At 38.6% G+C, this 21045-nt stretch overlaps 1 protein-coding gene across 5 annotated transcripts in view; it reads right to left on the reverse strand.

Annotated features, from left to right (window-relative positions):
• The window catches only part of C2CD3 (C2 domain containing 3 centriole elongation regulator), a 155335-nt gene that overhangs the window by 78057 nt on the left and 56233 nt on the right, over positions 1-21045 (reverse strand). For all 5 annotated transcript variants that reach the window (XM_050756034.1, XM_050756032.1, XM_050756035.1 and 2 more), the window contains 6 exons: positions 17716-17870; positions 14517-14726; positions 13914-14026; positions 8457-8575; positions 5784-5906; positions 2267-2761 (listed from right to left, as the gene is read on the reverse strand). In XM_050756034.1, coding sequence (XP_050611991.1) covers positions 2267-2761; positions 5784-5906; positions 8457-8575; positions 13914-14026; positions 14517-14726; positions 17716-17870 — 1215 coding nt within the window. The remainder of the gene's footprint in view (positions 1-2266; positions 2762-5783; positions 5907-8456; positions 8576-13913; positions 14027-14516; positions 14727-17715; positions 17871-21045) is intronic.

Here is a 21045-nt window from a genome sequence, read left to right on the forward strand (position 1 = left end):
ATGAAATTAGAAAAGGGATGATGAGAGGAAGACACCAGAAGAACAGAGCAGAGCTACTTTTGTATCCACCTAAGAAACACTAGGTTTGTATCCTCAACACATTTCTGTTCCTTGAAACCAAAAACAGTAAAACTAGAACAGCAACCTAACCTCCAAGTAAGGAAGTTGCAGGCAACTACTTCTGGGACAAAGTAACCTTAAATCTCAAGGCCCAGCAGGAGTTAACTAATACAAAAAGCTCTGCTTAAGTGGTGTCATGAAGGCTTAAAGGAAATTTAAGGCAGAAGAATGAGCACATACAAAGATACAGAAGTAGGAGAAGAGAATATTCAGGAAACTCTAAGTAGTTGAGCACAGCTGGGTTATTTAGTATAAAGGGAAGAGTGGCAGGAGCTGAGGCTGGAGAAGTATATACAGTCAGTTTCCAAAGGGTCTTGGATTTACATTCCATCTTGAAGGATATAGGGAATCACGGAAAGGCTTTAAGAAGGGAAGTAAAATGTTCAGGTTAGTGTTTTAGAAAGGTCATTCTCATTGGTGCATAAAGGAGGCAAAGGACATAAAGAGAACTGGGAAACAGCTAGACCAGTCTGAAGGCTATTTGGAAGGAGGGTGAAGGTTTAAATAGAAGCAGTGGCAGTGCAGTGAAGGTAAAGAGATGTGTTCCAGAGAATTAAGTTTGTAGTATCTATCAGACTTGGTAAGTAATTACATAAGAAAGAGTCAAGGGGCTGGGCGCTGTGGCTCACACCTGTAATCCCACCACTTTGGGAGGCCAAGGTGGGCAGATCATGAGGTCAGGAGCTCGAGACCATCCTGGCTAACACGGTGAAACCCCATCTCTACTAAAAATACAAAAAAAAAATTAGTCGGGTGTGGTGGTGGGCACCTGCAGTCCCAGCTACTCGGGAGGTTGAGGCAGGTGAATGGCCTGAACCCGGGAGGCGGAGCTTGCAGTGAGCTGAGATCGCGCCACTGTACTCCAGCCTGGGCGACAAAGTGAGACTCTGTCTTGAAAAAAAAAAAAGAAGAAAGAGTCAAGGAAAACTAACAGGTTCTATTTAGGTGCCTGAGTAAATTATAATTTGAATTAGGGCAGACAAAAAGAGGAAGAACAGATTTGGAAGAAGTGATGAATTCAGATTTGAACATGTTTGAATTCGTTCTTTCATTTACACATCTTTATTGAATACCCAGTATGTGCCAGGCAATGTGTTAGGTGACAAGTGTAAACTGAGATATCCAGGTGGTAATGACCAGCAGGCAGTTAGATACAGAAATCTCAAACTAAAAGGAAATGTCTGGCATATATAGAAGTGTAGATGTGGAAGTTATCGTCATAAAAATGACTGCTGAAGCTGTGTGAATAGATGTGATGATCATGGGGAAAAGTGGATTGATTTGGAAGAGTGCCAGCAATACAGTAATGAGTGGAAGCACCAACAATTAAAGGAAGAAGTACTAGGGTTACCACCCTTTTCCTAGTTTTTTTTTTTTTTTTTTTTGAGACGGAGTCTCGCTCTGTCGCTCAGGCTGGAGTGTAGTGTTGATCTCGGCTCACTGCAAGCTCTGCCTCCCGGGTTCATGCCATCCTCCTGCCTCAGCCTCCTGAGTAGCTGGGACTACAGTTGCCCACCACCATGCCCGGCTAATTTTTTGCATTTTTAGTAGAGACGGGGTTTCACCGTGTTAGCCAGGATGGTCTCGATCTCCTGACCTCGTGATCTGCCTGCCTTAGCCTCCCAAAGTGCTTTTCCTAGTTTTCCTTCTGGCCCAATGACTGAAAAAGAACAGCTTCGAGTGAGGAAGAAAATAAGACAGTAAAGTTACAAAAACCAAGAAAGAAAACAACTTAAGCACCACATTATACAGAAAAATCAAGTTAAGATGCATACTAAAGTAGGGAGAAGAATAAATGTGAGGATAAATATATAAAATAAAATAATAAAGGAGAGATTGGAGAAAGATGGGGAGGTTTAACTAATCAAAGTCTTAGAGGAAGCAGAAAGGAATAGAATCCCAAAACTCAGGCAAAAGAAACAGAGAGAAACCATGTGAACTCAGACAGAATAAAGACAAAAAGTTTTAAAATGTTGACAATGCCTTTCCCTCTTCCATCCAATAGTGGGACTGAATCTGTACACCAAATAATTACAAAGGTTCCTGCTAGTCTGAACATTCTAGATTTAAGATGAAATTATAATTTGGGAAGCATTTGTCTCCCACCCCTATATTCCTCTAATGGATATGGAATGTACAAAGTTACCTGAGAAAAGTTAAAGACCGGTTGTGTTGTGCCCCATGCGATGACAGATCTGGTGACTTCCTCTGTGCTGAAGAGTTTACAATTTAAATAAACATTGCATGGTGATTGTTTCTCAGATTCTCCACTAATAAAATCTTTCCCATCTGGCACCATCAACAGCACATGCAACAGCAAAGCACTCTCTTTTGTTGACCCATTCGTCTGAATAACTAAATTATGGGAGGCTGGCATAGCCATGAAGGTTGAAGGATGTGGTGCTAGAGGGCTTGGTGACTTTCGGGTGGGGAGCACCAAGTTCTGTGCTTCCTTTGCAGTTTCCTCATGAATTTGATTTAAGTTTTGTGGATTTTTGGTATAGGTCATATCTTGGTTAAGTTCTGGTAGTGCCTTATTTGGACTTGTAGGAGCACAAAGTGGGGTATAATGGGTATTGCCACTTAACTTAGTATTGACACCAGTGATATCTTTGTTATCTGTAACAAGCTCCATGGTTACCTATAAAACACAAAAAGAGAAGAGTCAGTAAGAATGTCCTTTAGAATTGGAATTAGAATTTTGAGGCTGGAAACAACATCAGATTATTAGGAAATGAATTAACTCATCCTCAAACACTCTAATAGTAAGAATATTAACAGAATGCATATACATTAACTTGCTAGACTAAGAAAAACTAGACAGATGATTTATCAATAACAGAAGATGAACCTGGAAGATCAAGTTAAGCCAGAATAGAAGAAAGTTCCCAGAAAAGAATGGAGACATGTTTAAAGGACCCAGAAATCCAGTTGAAGAGGCTCCCACTGGCTAAATCTAGGACAATTTCAGCATCAGAATGAGTAACAGTAATGGATTATAACCTGTTGAATAATAATCCATGAATCCATCCTGATATAAAATAAATATGAGAGAAGAAACAGCTCCTCCGTATAGAATGCCAATTAATAAATGCAGAAGAGACGGTAGAGTTAGAAATCACCATTTGACAATCATCACAGTAATAAGTGATTCAGGTTAATCCCAGTGGAGGAACATTCTTTAAAATAACCGGCATTACTTTAAAAAAAAAATCAACGTACTGAAAAATAAAGAAAGGCTGCAGAACTGTTTCTGACTAAAGGAGAGATTAGAAAGATCTGACAAAATGCAATAGATAATCCTTGACTAGAAAAAAAATTTGCTATAAAGGCGCTGGTATAATTGGTGAAATCTTAGTACAGCCTGTAGATATAGCATCAATGCTATGCTGACTTTTAAAACTCTAGAGTATTATGCATGATGATGTCCTTGTTCTAAGGAAATACACAAAATATAAACTAAAGAATTTAGGGGGAGAGGCATGATGTACAACTTACTCTCAAATAGTTCAGAAAAAAATGTGCATGTATATGTATGGGGGAAGGAGATAAAGGGACAGAAAGAGAGACAGTGAAGAGACAGACAGACAATTATAAAGAAAATGTGACAAATAGTAAGAATTGGGGAGTCTGAGTAAAGAGTATAAAAAAAGTCTAAATGTTAAAAAGTAAAAAAGAAAAGGGATGCAGGATAAATGATGAATTTGAAGAATAGAAGTGGTCACTAACTGTCAGGAGACTCGATTACTAAGGGTAAAAGGTTCTTGCTGTTTCTTTGATCTGAAATCCATAAGTGTTCGTAAGTGTTACACAGCAAGGTTCTTTTTTTTTTTTTGGAGACGGAGTTTCTCTGTTGCCCGGGCTGGAGTGCAGTGGTGCGATCTTGGTTCACTACAAGCTCTGCCTCCCGGGTTCATGCCATTCTCCTGCCTCAGCCTCCCGAGTAGCTGGGACTACAGGTACCCGCCACCACACCCAGCTAATTTTTTGTATTTTTTAGTAGAGACGGGGTTTCACCGTGTTAGCCAGGATGGTTTCGATCTCCTGACCTCATGATCTGCCTGCCTCGGCCTCCCAAAGTGCTGGGATTACAGGCGTGAGCCACCATGCCCGGCCAAGGTTCTTTTACTCTATTGAATATAGACAGCAATCTATCCAGAATAGTATTTCTCTCAAAAGAGCCAGAATAGAAAAAATTTCTAGTTGATCAATCCTATTTATAACCCCTTTCTGATTTTAAACTTTGTAGTCCAGAATGAACCAGGCAGGCAACAACTATAACTTGGATAGCACAAGAGTAAGGTGATGTTAATTTTTTGCAATAATAATCATGTAAGTCTTTAAAGCAAAGTGGTATTTACTAAGACCAAGAAGAGAGAGAAGGCTTTCAAGAAGAAAAGGCAGTATGACAAAACACAGAGGCATGAACCAGTATGATACCTTACTGATTCTTTATATAGTGTGACATAGTTATTGGTAGAGAAGCTGTAGGAGAGAAGGCTGAACGGTAGGCCAGGGTCATATAGTAAGTCTTGTACTTTATCCTTTGGGTGATTGGGAGTCATCAGGATGTTTTAGGCATGGCTGTGATGATTTTTTTTTTTTCTTTTGAGACAGAGTCTTGCTTTGCAGCCCAGGCTAGAGTGCAGTGGTACAATCTCGGCTCACTGCAACCTCTGCCTACTGGGTTCAAGCGATTTTTGTGCCTCAGCCTCCCAAGTAGCTGGGATTACAGGCGCATGTCACCACTCCTGGCTAATTTTTGTATTTTTAGTAGAGATGGGGTTTAGCCATGTTGCCCAGGCTGGTCTCGAACTCCTGAGCTCCGGCAATCTGCCCACCTTGGCCTCCCAAAGTGCTGGGATTACAGGCTTAAGCCATTGCATCCGGCTGATTTTTAAAACTCACCAGGACAAAGCTATACTGAAGCCACACACCCTGATTCTGCCATCTAAGAAATCCTAACTCACCTGAATACAAGGAAATAACCCTCTCTCCAATGAATTATATACCAGAATTCATTCTATCAGGCACACTTAGTTACTTTTCTCCTTCTTTATTCCAATTACTCTAGTCTAAGCCACCATCAATCATCTCTTTTCTGGACTAATGCCACAGACCACCTCCCTCTTTCCTCTTGCAGTGTATTCTCTTGTAAAATGGAAATCAGATGATGTCACTCCCACGCTTCAACATCCTTTCCTTGGATCTTAGGCTAAAATCGAAACTCTTTACCTTACCTACAAAGCTCTGATGATACGGCTTCTACCTGACCGTTCAACTCTACTTTCTACCAATCTCTCTCTTGCTCACTATCCTCTGGCAACATTCTATCCCTTGATGACTCCAAGTCCAGTCCTGCTTTAGGGCTGTTGCATCTGTTATTCTCTCTGGAATGGTCTCTGTGTTTTTTACTTTCTCCTCTTATTCTTCAGATCTCACCTTCTATGTCACCTCCATAGAAAGATGTTCCGTGATCACCATCTCCTACTTTCTCCCATCATACCATTTATTTCCTTCATAGCACTTCCACTGCTCTATTTCAAGAGATGCTACATAAGATCAAAGACCTTGCTTTTCTTGTTCACTGCTACATCATCAGTACCAGCCAATAATGCATACTCAGCAAATACTTCTGACTTCCTGAATGTGTATCTACATACCTTGAGGGGGCCAAATACAGTCTGATCATTTTCCTGTTGCACTGGAAGTTGATCACTGAAAGAAAGCAGCTCTGATTGAATGACAGCTCGCAAAGAAAGTGACGCAGATCCAATGACTTCTGGCTGAGGAAGAAGGAGAGAGAACATTTTGGTTAGTTAAAGAGAAGCCACAGGAGATCTTAATTAAAGTGACAACATATGATGGCTTATAAAGGAAACCATGCAGGAAGAAAAAAGCTTAATTATCTAAGACAACTCTGAGATCCCACTTTCTGTCATATTTTGGTCTCTCTTCTGGTTTTTGTTACTTCTGTCTATAAGAATACAGAGGGTTTTATAAGCCACAAAGTGGTTGGAAGATTATCTTTTTCTATCACTAAGAGTTAATTCTTACTCAAAATGTTCAACTTCATAAACAAATAAAATTTAGATGTCACAAATTTTTGCTATTAAAACTAGGGAAATTGTAAAGTTTAATATATCTAATGCTATCAAGGCTATAGAGAAACAAGAGGCTGTCATTTGAGTAAAGCTGGAAATATAAACTGGGAATATGCTTTTAGATGGCAAATTTGGTAACAAATATTAAAAGCTTTAAATATTTATGCTCTTTGGCCCACTAATTTCATTTCTGGGAATTTATACTAAAGAAATAATAAACAGGCCAGGCGCGGTGGCTCATGCCTGTAATCCCAGCACTTTCGGAGGTCAAGGCAGGCAGATCACCTCAGGTCAGGAGTTTGAGACCAGCCTGGTCAACATGGTGAAACCCCTGTCTCTACTAAAAATATAAAAAAATTAGTTGGGCATGTTGGCAGGTGCCTGTAATCCCAGCTACTCAGGAGGCTGAGGCAGGAGAATTGCTTGAACCCAGGAGGCTGAGGTTGCAGTAAGCCGAGACTGCGCCATTGCACTCCAGCCTGGGCAGCAAGAACAAAACTCTGTCACACACACACACACACACAAACACACACACACACACAAAGAAATAAGAAACAATGCATAAAAAGCTTATACACAAATACATATATGTTAAAAGTAGTTAACAATGAGATACACCTAGTTGTCCAATAATCAGGAATTAAGCTAATTATATAGCACATCCACATGATGGCATAACATGCAGCCATTAAAATGACACTTATTAAAAGTTTCTAATAATATTAATTGTATTTGTTATAATGGTTGATAAAAGGGTATTAATTCATGTACATCATAAACCTTCAAATACTTACAAAATTATGTGGAAAACACTAAATAGATATTTTTGAAGAAAATGAATAAAAACCCTCAAAATGCTAAATGATAAAAAGAAAGAATAAAACCTACATACAAAATTATATAACATATTTTGTTAATTGGAAAAAGACAATGCAGATAGGCATAAACGCTAACAATAGTTACTTCTTGGTGACAGAATTACAGGCAATTTTTGCCTTTTAAAAATTATTTTTCAAGTTTTCTACAAAAATATGTAAAACTCTTTTATAATTAGAAAAAAAATGCTGGCCAGGCGCAGTGCTTCACGCCTGTAATTCCAGCACTTTGGGAGGCCAAGGCGGGTGGATCACGAGGTCAGGAGATCGAGACCATCCTGGCTAACATAATGAAACCCCGTCTCTACTAAAAATACAAAAAAATTAGCCGGGCTTGGTGGCGGGCGCCTGTAGTCCCAGCTACTCTGGAGGCTGAGGCAGGAGAATGGTCTGAACCCGTAAGGCGGAGCTTGCAGTGAGCTGAGATTGCGCCACTGCACTCCAGCCTGGGTGACAAAGAGAGACTCTGTCTCAAAAAAAAAAAAAAAAAAAGAAAGAAAAAAAGAAAAAAAGAAAAGAAAAAAAAATGCCATTAACTAGGTATAGGAAAATGATTCAATGTAAATACATCGAAATGTTAATAGAGTTTATTTTGAGTTATGAAATGATGCCTTTCCCGCCCTTTCTATTTTGCTATAATTTTCCAAAAAGGACCTGTATTGTATATGTCTTCTGAAAAAAGCAAAAGAAAACAAGATGTTCTTCATGCTATCCATACCAAATAAGAGGTCAAAAGATTATAAAGACTATTCTTTTATTGAAGGAAATAAAAACTGCTTGTTATAGTTTATTGATTTACTTTATGCCAACTGAAAGTAATTTTATAAACTTGGAATTAGTTGATCAAAACTGCTACTCACAACTGTATTATTTTGGGCTTGGATAACTTATGTATTCTGCCTGCAAACAGGAAGTAAAATCTCAAATTAAGGCTGATAGCCTGTATCAATATAGCTACCTTTCTCTAGAAGGGAACAGCACAATAATGAGGTTAAGAACTTGGGATATAAAGACAGCAGATTTGGGATGGTGTCTTGGTTCTTTTATTAGATTGAGTGATCTTGGACATGTTATTTCACCAAATCTCAGTTTCTTCATCTGTAGAATGAAGATAATAATGTACCTAATTCACAGAGTTGTGGTGATTAAAATTGATAGTGTGCTTGGGTAGAGTCTTTAGTATTACATCTGGCCCATGACAAACAGCAGAGATTTGTAGTAGTAATAATAATAATAACAATGGATTATTAGTACTGCCTGCACCTGAAGATTCCTAGTTTAGGCAAGAATATAGTTTTAGGTATGCTCCAAATCCCTGGGGTGAAGGTAAGGCAAAGGCCAAAATCATTCAAAGTACCTTTTTCTGTGGAGTTTTCTTTGCATAAATTTGGAAAGTGAGGTTGGAATTCCACCAGTGCTCTATCATTGGGCCACCAAACTGTACTGGAAACACAAATCGCTGCTGGAACTTCACCTCTGTAAGGAGAACCAGACACACAGACATGTCACACCACCCAACTGAAGTCATCATCAATCCATGCCTTGATACCACCTGCTTCCCTTTCAAATTTAATTAAAATCTCCTGCAGAAATCTTGTCAGTGTAATTTCACAGAAAGTGCTAGGGCTGTAGGACTGAATGAGCAGGGACAAAGAGAAAACCCTGAAGATAGTACACAGAAGACAGGCAGTGCTATGTTGCTCTGCTTTGCTATGAGAAATGAATGCCGATCATGAGTACTGGATGTGTAAGGAGACATACCTATAGACTTCACTTTGTTTTAGGTAATAGGACTGTTTTTAAAAGACAAGTTGGTAGGTAGTATACTAAAAGAAGGGGGCTGCCTGGAGGTGGAACAATGAGGGATAAACAGATAAATAGAAGAATGGAATAAAAAACTATAACAACAAAAATAAACTTATCTTCTGGACACTCCTATTGTCACAAACAAGGTATCAGGTACTGATGTTAGCAGTGTCAGGCAAAGCACAGTCTGTCTCTTGGGTGGAAAGGAAGGGGTGTCTGCTATAAGTGTAAGTGGAAGAAGTGATGGTGGTATTTGAGTTTGTGCTCATGGCTATAGAGTTTTAACTAGTAAATAAAAAGAATTTGAGGCCGGGTGCGGTGGCTCATGCCTGTAATCCCAGCACTTTGGGAGGCCGAGACGGGCGGATCACGAGGTTAGGAGATTGAGACCATCCTGGCTAACACGGTGAAACCCTGTCTCTACTAAAAATACAAAAAAAAAAAAAAAAAATTAGCCGGGCGAGGTGGTGGGCGCCTGAAGTCCCAGCTACTCAGGAGGCTGAGGCAGGAGAATGGCGTGAACCTTGGAGGCAGAGCTTACAGTGAGCCTAGATCACGCCATTGCACTCCAGCCTGGGCAACAGAGCGAGCCTCTGTCTCAAAAATAAATAAATAAAATAAATCAATAAAATAAAATAAAATAAAGAATTTGACACCAGAGTCAAAGGATGTAAGTTTAAGCTCCAGTTCTATTGTTTATTATTACCACCTCAGAAACACTTTATCACCTATAAAATGATCTTCCTGTCCATTCACTGCTAAGGCCCTTAAAATGGATCATGAATCTGAAGAATCCTCACAAGAGGCCCAGTTATGAAGAGAATCTGCTATTTCTAGCATTCATTCAAATGACCCATTTTAACCTACCGATCTCTCTATTCATCTCTGGCCATATTAATTGGTGACTCTATACTTTTCTTGGCACTGTTGGACAGGATCTGGACCTTGCTGTGTGGATCAATGCACAGGAACTACGAACAAAAGGTCTGGGCCCAGGAAGCCCACATCCACTAGATCAGTTTATTTGGTTGCCCTACCTGGGAAAGGGAAGTAAGATAACACTTGCACCTCATTGGTGTGCTGGGAGGATCAACTGAGGTAATAAAGGAAAAAGCACTTTAGACACTGTAAAATTCTTTATGTACAAACAGAATCCTATTTCAATTTCTCCTTACTACTTAGGTACGTTCTTGCACTGTTACTATATTTCTCATATAATTCTCTGTTTCTTAAGCTCATTATTTTTCACCACTGAGTAAAGTTAATTTACATTATGCCAGCTGCAAGCAATTTTACAAACTTGGAATTAGTTGATCAAAACTGCTACTCACAACTGTATTATTTTGGGCTTGGATAACTGATGTATTCTGTCTGTGAGTTAAGGCAGTAAGTGAAGAAAAAATTCAGGTAAATAACTTGCTAACACTGTCCCAGAGAAGATTTTTTTCAAGAGTTGAAAGGGATCCAGATTAATACCTAGTCTAATCCATATTATTATTAAGAGAGGCCCACAGGTAAGACAGTGATTTTGCCTAAGGTGCATGATTAGTGTGTGGTATAATCAGAACTAGAACCCAGTCTTGCAATTCTTGGCTCAATGCTTATTCCACATTTCCCATATAATCCTCCTCAGAAAAACAGAGAGAGGATCAATCACTGTGGCCAAAAATAAAAATAATGTTTAAGAAGCAATATAGATTAAGGCACATTTTGGAATCGAAATGGTGCTAGGTTGAAGTTCTAGTTCTACCATAAACCAGCTGTGTGATATTACACAAGCTACTTAATTAATTTACGTCTCAGTTTCCTCTTTCCTCATCTGTGAGTTTCCTCTTTCCTCTTTATATCCTGATATGCAAAAATTCCTAAGATTAAAGGCAAGGTGCAGAACCACGTACAGGTTGGGCAGCCCTAACCCCAAAACTCAAAATCCAAAATGCTCCAAAATCCAAAACTTTCTAAATGCCAATATGATGCCAGAGTGGAAAATACCATACCCTACCTCATGTGATGGTCTCAGTCAAAACGCAGTGAAAACTTTATTTCATGCACAAAATTATTTAAAACATTGTACAAAATTACCTTCAGGCTATGCGTATAAGGTCTATATGATACATAAATGAATTTCATGTTTAGATTTGGGTCCTATGCCCAAGATATCGTATTAATGTATATGCAAATATTCCAAAATCTGAAAAAATCTGAAATCCTAAATACTTCTGGTTCTAACCACTTTGAAGAAAGGACACTCAACTTGTGTATGGTGCACTAACACTTGCAGAAGCATGGAGGACAGGAGGTGGGGGAAGGGATAAACCAAGCTTGTCCAACCTGTGAGCCCACAAGTGGCCCATGATGGCTTTGAATGCAGCCCAACACAAATCTGTAAACTATCTTAAAACACTGTAAGATTTTTTTGTGATTTTTTTTTTAAGCTCATCAGCTATTGTTAGTGTTAGCGTATTTTATGTGTGGTCCAAGACAATTCTTCCAATGTGGTCCATGGAAGCCAAAAGATTGGACACCCCTGGAATAAACATATTTGCTGATACACACGCATGTGCGCACACACACACACATACACACATCTATCTATCTATCTATCTATCTATCTATCTGGCTATCTATCTATAATGGCTTAAGGAAGGATATAAAAGCAACAACCTTGTTTGTCTGCAAGGATGCAACTTTTGAATTTTGAACCATGTGAATGGATTATCTAGTTCTAAAAGGAAACAAAACAAAGCAAAGTAAAAATTTAAAAATCCCATGTTACTATGCTGTAAAGGAAAAGTTATTTGACTATGTAGTAGGAGTGTTAGGACCACATCTTTTATTTCTCAAACTACTTCCCAGAGAAGAAACTTAACACTGATGAACTAACTATTCATAGATCAAACTGGAAAACCAAGGCAAAGGTATCCTCAGAATATATTAGAAAAGTGGCTGTAATTTTGGGTGGCAGGAACATAAATGTCTATTATATTATCCTTTTTCTGTATCTGAAATATTTAAAACAAATTAGAAAAAAAAAGACAACACCAAAAGCATAAGCAACAAAAGAAAAAAACAGATAAACTAGAGTACATAAAAATGAAAAACTTTTGTGCTGTAAACAATACCATCTAGAGAGTGAAAGGCCAACCCACAGAATGGGAGAAAATATTTGCAAATCATAGATCTGATAAGGGGCTTGTATTTAGGATATACAAAGAACTCTTATAACTCAATAACAAAGAGTCTGATTTGAAAATGAACAAAGGATCTGAATAGGCATTTCTCCAAAGAAGATATATAAATGGCCAATAAGCACATGAAAAGATGCTTGACATGACTGGCCATCAAGGAAAATGCAAATCAAAATCAATGTGATGTCACTTCACATCCACCAGGATGACCAGAATAAAAAAGAATGGAAAGTAACAAGTGTTGATGAGGATGTAGACAAATCAGAACATTCATATACTGATAGTGGGAAAATGGTGCAGCCACTGTTGAAAACAGTCTGGCAATTCTTGAAAAAATTAAAACATAAAGTTACCATATGACCCAGCAATTCTACCATTAGATATATACCCAACGGAAATGAAAGCACACGGTCCATACAAAAACATGTACACAAATGTTCACAGAGCAACATTATGCAAAATTGCCACCAAAAAGTGGAAACAACCTGAATGTCCATCAACTGAGGAAAGGATAAATGAAATGTGGTATATCTATGCAATGGAGTATTAGCCATAGAAAGGAATGAAGGACTGATATATACTACAACTTGAAACCTAAAAATATTATGGTAAGTCAAAGACAGTAGTCAAAAAAATCACAAGTTGCATGATTCCATTTATATGAGACACCTAGAATGGACAAACTGATAGAGACAGAAAGAAGATTAGCAGTTGCTTAGGGCTGGGGAAAGAGGGAAATGGGAAGTGAAAGCTAGTAAGTATGGGGCTTCTTTTAGGGGAATGAAAATGTTCTAAAATTAGATTGTGCTGATGGTTGCACAGCCTTGAAAATATTGGCCGGGCATGGTGGCTCATGCCTGTATCCCAGCACTGTGGGAGGCCGAGGCAGGTGGATCACTTAAGGTCAGGAGTTCAAGACCAGCCTGACCAACATGGTGAAACCCCATCTCTACTAAAAATACAAAAATTAGCCAGGCATGCTGGCACGCACCTGTAATCCCAGTTACTCAGGTGGCTAAGGCAGGAGAATTGCTTGAAGCCAGGAGGTGGAGGTTGCAGTGAGCTGAGATCAAGCAACTACACTCTAGCCTAGGCGACAGAATGAGACTCCGTAGCAAAAAAAAAAAAAAAAAAAAAAAAAAAAAAAAAAAAATTAAAAAATTTTATACTTTAAACGAGTAAATTGTACAGTATGTAAATTATGTCTTGTTAAAGTTGTTTTAAAAGAAGAAAAATGGCGACAGTTGAAAGAAAATGATTTAAGCATCATAATTTTTGAGTTCTAGTCAGTTATGTTACTAGTGACCTGCTGCCTTATATTAGAATAGTCATAGTATCACTGGGCCTGTTTACTCCCTTATAAAATACAGAAATTACAGTAGATTCACTTCAAAGTTCTTTCTAGCTCTAAGATTTTATGATACTACAAAAGTCAAATGAGGCCAGGCATGATGGCTCATGCCTGTAATCCCAGCACTCTGGGAGGCCGAGGTGCACGGATCACCTGAAGTCAGGAGTTCGAAACCACCCTGGCCAACATGGTGAAACCACGTCTCTACTAAAAAATACAAAAATTAGCTGGGTGGTGTGGCATGCGCCTGTAATCCCAGCTACTCAGGAGGCTGAGATGGGAGAATTGCTTGAACCCGGGAGGCGGAGGCTGCAGTGAGTAGAGATTGCGCCACCACACTCCAGCCTGGGCGAAAGAGCGAGACTCCATGTCAAAAAAAAAAAAAAAAAAGTCAAATGAGTAATTACGAATTCAAAAATTCTTCCAAAGTCAGAATGTCTAAGGTGCAGAAAACCAGTGTGTCTCTTACTTCCATTTGTAATTTTACTGGAGGCGAGTCGAACAACCTCAGTGATCAAAGCTGTCTTTCCCAATCCGCTTTCCGAAAAGCCCACAGGAAAGTGATATTCTACAAAGAAAGTGCTAAAAAGAAAAACAAAAAAAGTGATTAAAAACTAACCAAACAATAAACCTAATTTCCGTCTGATAAATCCAACATATATTTGAAGTCCTATTTTCAGGACCTCTAGTACTCAGAAGCCTTACCTCTTCTTCAAAGGTTTCCACCAATCCTTGTCAGAGAATCAAAGGTTCCCTTTCTTGCGTTCCCACAGCACTTTTAATACAAAACATCTATTTTGGGCCCTAAAGCCTTATGTTATAGATAGCCATTTAAATGTTTCTCTGTCCTGCTAACTGTAAGATATGTAAGAACAGAGTCTGTGTCTTAATTTTCTTTAGTCCCATACTTACACAGTTCTTGGGATCTAGTGGGGATTCAGTATATTTCTGTACATTAAATGATGCATATGAAAACACATCCCAAATCACAGTATTATACAACTTTTGATTATTATCATCACACACACTTTCGAAAAATGTCAAATTTAGCTTTCTCATGTTAGAGACATACCGCTTTTTTGCTGTAGTCACCTTAGGTGGTGGACCAGCATAGCTTTTTTTGTCAGGGGTCATCTGATGATTATCTGGAGGAATTCCCATGGTTTCAATGATGATTCTGACTGAATGTGTTCTACCCAAAAGGGCCAGTCTATCCACACTTAGTGTCATCGTTTGGGTATCTTCTGGAGTTTCTGAGAGCATCTGTTGTTCAACCAAATTTCTGAAAGGAGTTCACACGAGCAGTGAGGCATACTGTTACAGGCTTCACATGAAACAATCTAGTTTGCACAGGCAAGACGAGGAAAGAGGGAGGGCAGCAAGTTTTAATTTTTTAATTTTTATTTTTGCACAGGGTATTGCTCTGTCACCCAGGCCAGAGTGCAGTGGCATGATCATGGCTCACTGCAGCCTTGACCTCCTGGGCTCAAATGATCCTCCCACCTCAACTTCTCAAGTAGCTGGGACCACAAGCATGGGTCATCACACCCGGCTAACTTTTGTATTTTTTGTACAGATGAGATATTACTATGTTGCCCAGGCTGGTCTTGAACTCAGACTCAAGCAATCCTCCTGCCTCAGCCTCCCAAAGTGCTGGGATTACAGGTGTGAACCACCACACCCAGTCAAGCATCTTGATTCACAAGTTATCAAGGATTGGAAACAACCTTAATTATCAGAATTCTGGTCCTATAGTGCAAGAAATCTCAAAAAATGTAAAAACAATTATAATCTAAAGGTTTGAGAGTGTATATTCAGGGTAACTGGAATCTATGCTCGCAGTACAAAAAAATTTTTAAATACTATATATATACATATACACACACACACACACATACACACACACACATATACACACACATATATATACACACACACACACACATATATACAATACACATGAGTACAGAAACTGAAACTACAAATTTAGGTTTTTCTAGAAGGGACACAGACCTTATTTCAGTTACCCACTATCCTAATGTAACTACTATTGTCACTTTTGTGTATTTCTTCTCATTTGCTTTCCTTATGCATATTTTCTACATAGTCGTGATTACAGTACACATACAACCTAGAATCCTGCTTTCTTCCTTAACCATTTAAATTATACCTATCTTGGTAGAATCAATAAAATGAAAATGACCATACTGCCAAAAGCAATCTACAAATTCAGTGTAATTCCCATCAAAATACCCTCATCATTCTTCACAGAACTAGAAAAAAAAATCTTAAAATTCATATGGAACCAAAAAAGAGCCCACATAGCCAAAGCAAGACTAAGCAAAAAGAACAAATCTGGAGGCATTACATTACCTGACTTCAAACTATACTGTAAGGCCATAGTCACCAAAACGGCATGGTATTGGTATAAAAACAGACACACAGACCAATGGACCAGAATAGAGAATCCAGAAATAAAGCCAAATATTTATAGCCAACTGATCTTCGACAAAGCAAACAAAAACATAAAGTGGTGAAAGGACACCCTATTCAACAAATGGTATTGGGACAATTGGCAAGCCACATGTAGAAGAATGAAATTGGATGTTCATCTCTCACCTTATAAAAATATCGACTCAAGATGGATCAAGGACTAAATCTAAGACCTCAAATCATAAAAATTCTAGAAGACAACAATGGAAAAACCCTTCTAGACATTGGTTTAGACAAAGACTTCATGACCAAGAACTCAAAAGCAAATGCAACAAAAACAAAGATAAATAGATGGAACTTAATTAAACTAAAAAGCTTCTGCACAGCAAAAGAAACAGTCAGCAGAGTAAACAGACAACCCACAGAATGGGAGAAAATCTTCACAATCTATACATCTGACAAAGGACTAATATCCAGAATCTATAAGGAATGTAAACAAATTAGCGAGAAAAAAATCAAACAATCACATCAAAAGTGGGCTAAGGATATGAATAAACAATTCTCAAAAGAAGATATACAAATGGCCAACAAATGTATGAAAATATGCTCAACATCACTAATGATCAGGGAAATGCAAATCAAAACCATAGTGCGATACCATTTTACTCCTGCAAGAATGGCCATTAAAAAAAAAAAAAAAAAAAAAGAATGTTGGTGGGGATGTGGTGAAAAGGGAACACTATTACGCTGCCGGTGGGAATGTAAACTAGTACAACAACTATGGAAAACAGTGTGGACGTTCCTTAAATAACTAAAAGTAGAACTACCATTTGATCCAGCAATCCTACTTCTAGTATCTACCCAGAGGAAAAGAAGTCATTATATGGAAAAGATACTTGTACACGAATGTTTATAGCAGCACAATTTGCAATTGCAAAAATATGGAACCAGCCTAAATGTCCATCAATCAACGAGTGGATAAAGAAATTCCATATATATATATGGAATACTACTCAACCATAAAAAAGAAACGAAATAACGGCATTTGCAGCAATCTGGATGGAATTGGAGACCATTATTCTAAGTGATGTAGCTCAGGAATGGAAAACCAAACATTGTATGTTCTCACTCATAAGTGGAAGTTAAGCTATGAGGATGCAAAGGCATAAGAATGATACAATGGACTTTTGAAACTGAGGGAAACAGTGGGAAGAAGGTGAGGGATAAAAGACTACAAATTAGAGGCCGGGTGCGGTGGCTCACACCTGTAATCCCAGCACTTTGGGAGGCCAAGGTGGGCGGATCACCTGAGGCTGGGAGTTCAAGAGTAGCCTGACCAACATGGAGAAACTGCGTCTCTACTAAAAATAAAAATTAGCTGGGCATGGTGGCGCATGCCTGTAATCCCAGCTACTCGGCAGAAGAATTGCTTCAATCCTGGAGGTGGAGGTTGCAGTAATCTGAGATCGTGCCATTGCACTCCAGCCTGGGAAACAAGAGCAAAACTCTGTCTCAAAAAAAAAAAAAAAAAAAAAAAAAAAAAAGGCTACAAATTGGGTACAGTATCATATTGCTTAGGTGATGGGTACAACAAAATCTCAGAAATCACCACTAAAGAACTTATTCAGGTGACCAAATACTACCTGTTCCCCAAAACCTATGGAAAAAAAAAGTACCCATCTTTTCAGATTATTACATTTTTAAGAATTACAATGTTTACTGAGTTATTGCAACTTAATCACTCTAATGGTGCTGGACAAATGGGTCATTTCACCTTAGGAGATCTTGTGAAAATAATATTCCTTTGCGTTTACCTTTAAATAAACAGAGCAGCTCACCTATTTTTCTTGCCTGTTGACCTCTTCTTCAGCTTATGATCACTTGGCTCCAGAACCTTAGACGATCTGGCAAGAGCTGTTGACTGGCTTATTTTTTTAGAAGGGACAACATCATCCTCTTCACTGAGGAAATCACTGATGCTGGTATCAGATTTCTATGGAGAGGAAGAAACAGAGACACTAAAAGACAGCTGCTTTGGGGATTGTGGCAACGAAACATTTCTCTAAAGAAAGCAAGTTCTAAAAAAAAAAAAGAAAGAAAGCAAGTTCTTCTCTGTACATACATCACTCTCTTAAAGAAAGAACTGACACCAGGAAGATAATCCTGTATTTCTCCTGGTTATACAAAAATAATCTGAAGTTCACAAAAATAACCTACAAGTTCAGTTGAAAGCAAATAAATGAAGGTAGATTCTTCTTTCAAATTCTCAATAACAATAATAATTATTTATTGACTATAGACTGTATGTCTGGTATTATGCTTAATGCTACATGTATATTTCTAAAATTCACCACATTCCTACAAGGTTCCTTTATCTCAGTTTTTACAAGAGAGAAAATCAGAGCTGAAAAAAGTAAGGCAGCTTGTTTATGAACCATACCTGTAAAGCCAGATTTTGATCTCCATGGGCTTCAAAGCCTGTATTTCTACCATAGTTTGAGGCCAAATGACTTGGACGATGTCACCTAATTATTTGGATAGACTACTTATTTATTTATTTTTTTGAGACACAGTCTCACTGTGTTGCCAGGCTGGAGTGCAGTGGCACAATCACAGCTCACTGTAACCCTGACCTCCCCGGGGCTCATGTGATCCTCCTACCTCAGCCTCCTAGCTGGGACTACAGGCATGTGCCACCACCCCTGGCTAATTTTTGTATTTTTTGTAGAGTTAAAGTTTGGCCATGTTGCCCAGGCTGGTCTCAAACTATTGGGCTCAAGTGATCTGCCCGCCTCGGCCTCCCAAAGTGCTGGAATTATAGGGGTGAGCCACTGTACCCAGCCAAGACTACTTTTTGTCACCATTCTATACTACAAATGATTCATTCTGCTTTTAATCTTGCTAAAATGAACTGTTTACTATATATAGGTCACAAATTTCCTTAATGAGGGAACCAATGGCTAAGCCCCTTGCAATTCATTTTTATTTTGAGAAAAGGCAGCTACTGCAATGGACTGATCAGCCCTTTACATCACAAAATGTAAAATAAAGAGAGAAGATGGCATTATAGTTACTGGGTTCCATTTAAAAAAAAAGATACAAAGCTTGCTAATATAATATAAATTCAGGACACAAACCCAAAGTTATTTTAAGTCTATCATTTAAAACTACCCTTTTTTCAGCGTGTCAGGGGGTATAATGTGTTGATCTGTGACAGGGGGACAAATTAATTTAAATAAGCATGATAAGAATGTCTTCTTGGAAGCAATACAACTTTTTTTTTTTTGAGATGGAGTCTCGGTCTGTTGCCTAGGCTGGAGTGCAGTGGTATGATCTCCGCTCACTATAACCTCCGCCTCCCAGGTTCCAGTGATTCTCATGCCTCAGCCTCCCAAGTAGCTGGGACTATAGGCATGCGCCACCACACCTGGCTAATTTTTGTAGTTTTAGTAGAGACAGGGTTTCACCATGTTGTCCAGGCTGGTCTCGAACTCCTGACCTTAAGTGATCTGCCTGCCTTGGCCTCCCAAAGTGCTGGGATTACAGGCGTGAGCCACCGCGCCACCACAATACAACTTTAAAAGGCAAAATTACAAAGATTTTTGCCTTTAAGATTTCCTTTAAGTGGCAACTTTTAAAAATGGTTATTGATGAGTGCAACTGAAGAATAAATTTTAAATTTTATGTAATGTCAACTAATTTAAGCAGCAGCATGTGGCTAGTAGCTACGTTGAATAGCATGATTGTCAGGTTACTTTTTTTTTTTTTTTTAATTATACTTTAAGTGTAGGGTACATGTGCACAATGTGCGATTTGTTACATATGTATACATGTGTCATGTTGGTTTACTGCACCCATCAACTCATCATTTACATTAGGTATTCCTCCTAATGCTATCCCTCCCCCAGCCCTCCACCCCTCGACAGGCCCCAGTGTGTGATGTTCCCCATCTGTGTCTAAGTGATCTCATTGTTCAATTCCCATCTATGAGTGAGAACAGGCAGTGTTTGGTTTTCTGTCCTTGTGATAATTTGTTCAGAATGATGGTTTCCAGTTTCATCCATGTCCCTGCAAAGGGCATGACCTCAACCTTTTTTATGGCTACATAGTATTCCATGGTGTATATGTGCCACATTTTCTTAATTCAGTCTATTACTGTTGGACATTTGGGTTGGCTCCAAGTCTTTGCTATTGTGAATAGTGCTGCAATAAACATATGTGTGCATATGTCTTTATAGTAGCATGATTTATAATCCTTTGGGTATACACCCAGTAATGGGATTGCTGGGTCAAATGGTAATTCTAGTTCTAGATCCTTGAGGAATTGCCACACTGTCTTCCACAATGGTTGAACTACTTTACACTCCCACCAACAGTGTAAAAGCGTTCCTATTTCTCCACATCCTCTCCAGCATCTATTGTTTCCTGACTTTTTAATGATTGCATTGTAACTGGCGTGAGATTGCATCTCATTGTGGTTTGGTTTGCATTTCTCTGATGACCAGTGATGATGAGCATTTTTTCATGTATCTGTTGCTGCATAAATGTCTTCTTTTGAGAAGTATCTGTTTATATCCTTCATCCACTTTTTGATGGGATTGTTTGATTTTTTTCTTGTAAATTTGTTTAAGTTCTTTGTAGATTCTAGGTAATAGCCCTTTGTCAGATGGGTAGATTGCAAAAATTTTCTCCCATTCTGTAGGTTGCCTGTTCACTTTGATGATAGTTTCTTTTGCTGTGCAGAAGCTCTTTAGTTTAATTAGATACCATTTGTCAATTTTGGCTTTTGTTGCCATTGCTTTTGGTGTTTTAGTCATGAAGTCCTTGCCCATGTGACTACTGGCTACCGAATTGGACAATGTGAGTACAGGACATTTCTGTCATCACAGGAAGTTCTAATGGACAACATTGTCTTACAAGGCTCCATTTCGAAGGATCCTTATCAATATGCACAGTTATTTCTAAAAAAAGGTTTGTTTCCACAGATGCTGGAGAGGATGTGGAGAAATAGGAATGCTTTTACACTGCTGGTGGGAGTGTAAATTAGTTCAATCATTGCGGAAGACAGTGTGGCAATTCCTCAAAGATCTAGAACTAGAATTACCATTTGACCCAGCAATTCCATTACTGGGTATATACTCAAAGGATTATAAATCATGCTGCTATAA

Source organism: Macaca thibetana, chromosome 14, assembly GCF_024542745.1.
Source record: "Macaca thibetana thibetana isolate TM-01 chromosome 14, ASM2454274v1, whole genome shotgun sequence".
NCBI lineage: Eukaryota > Metazoa > Chordata > Mammalia > Primates > Cercopithecidae > Macaca > Macaca thibetana.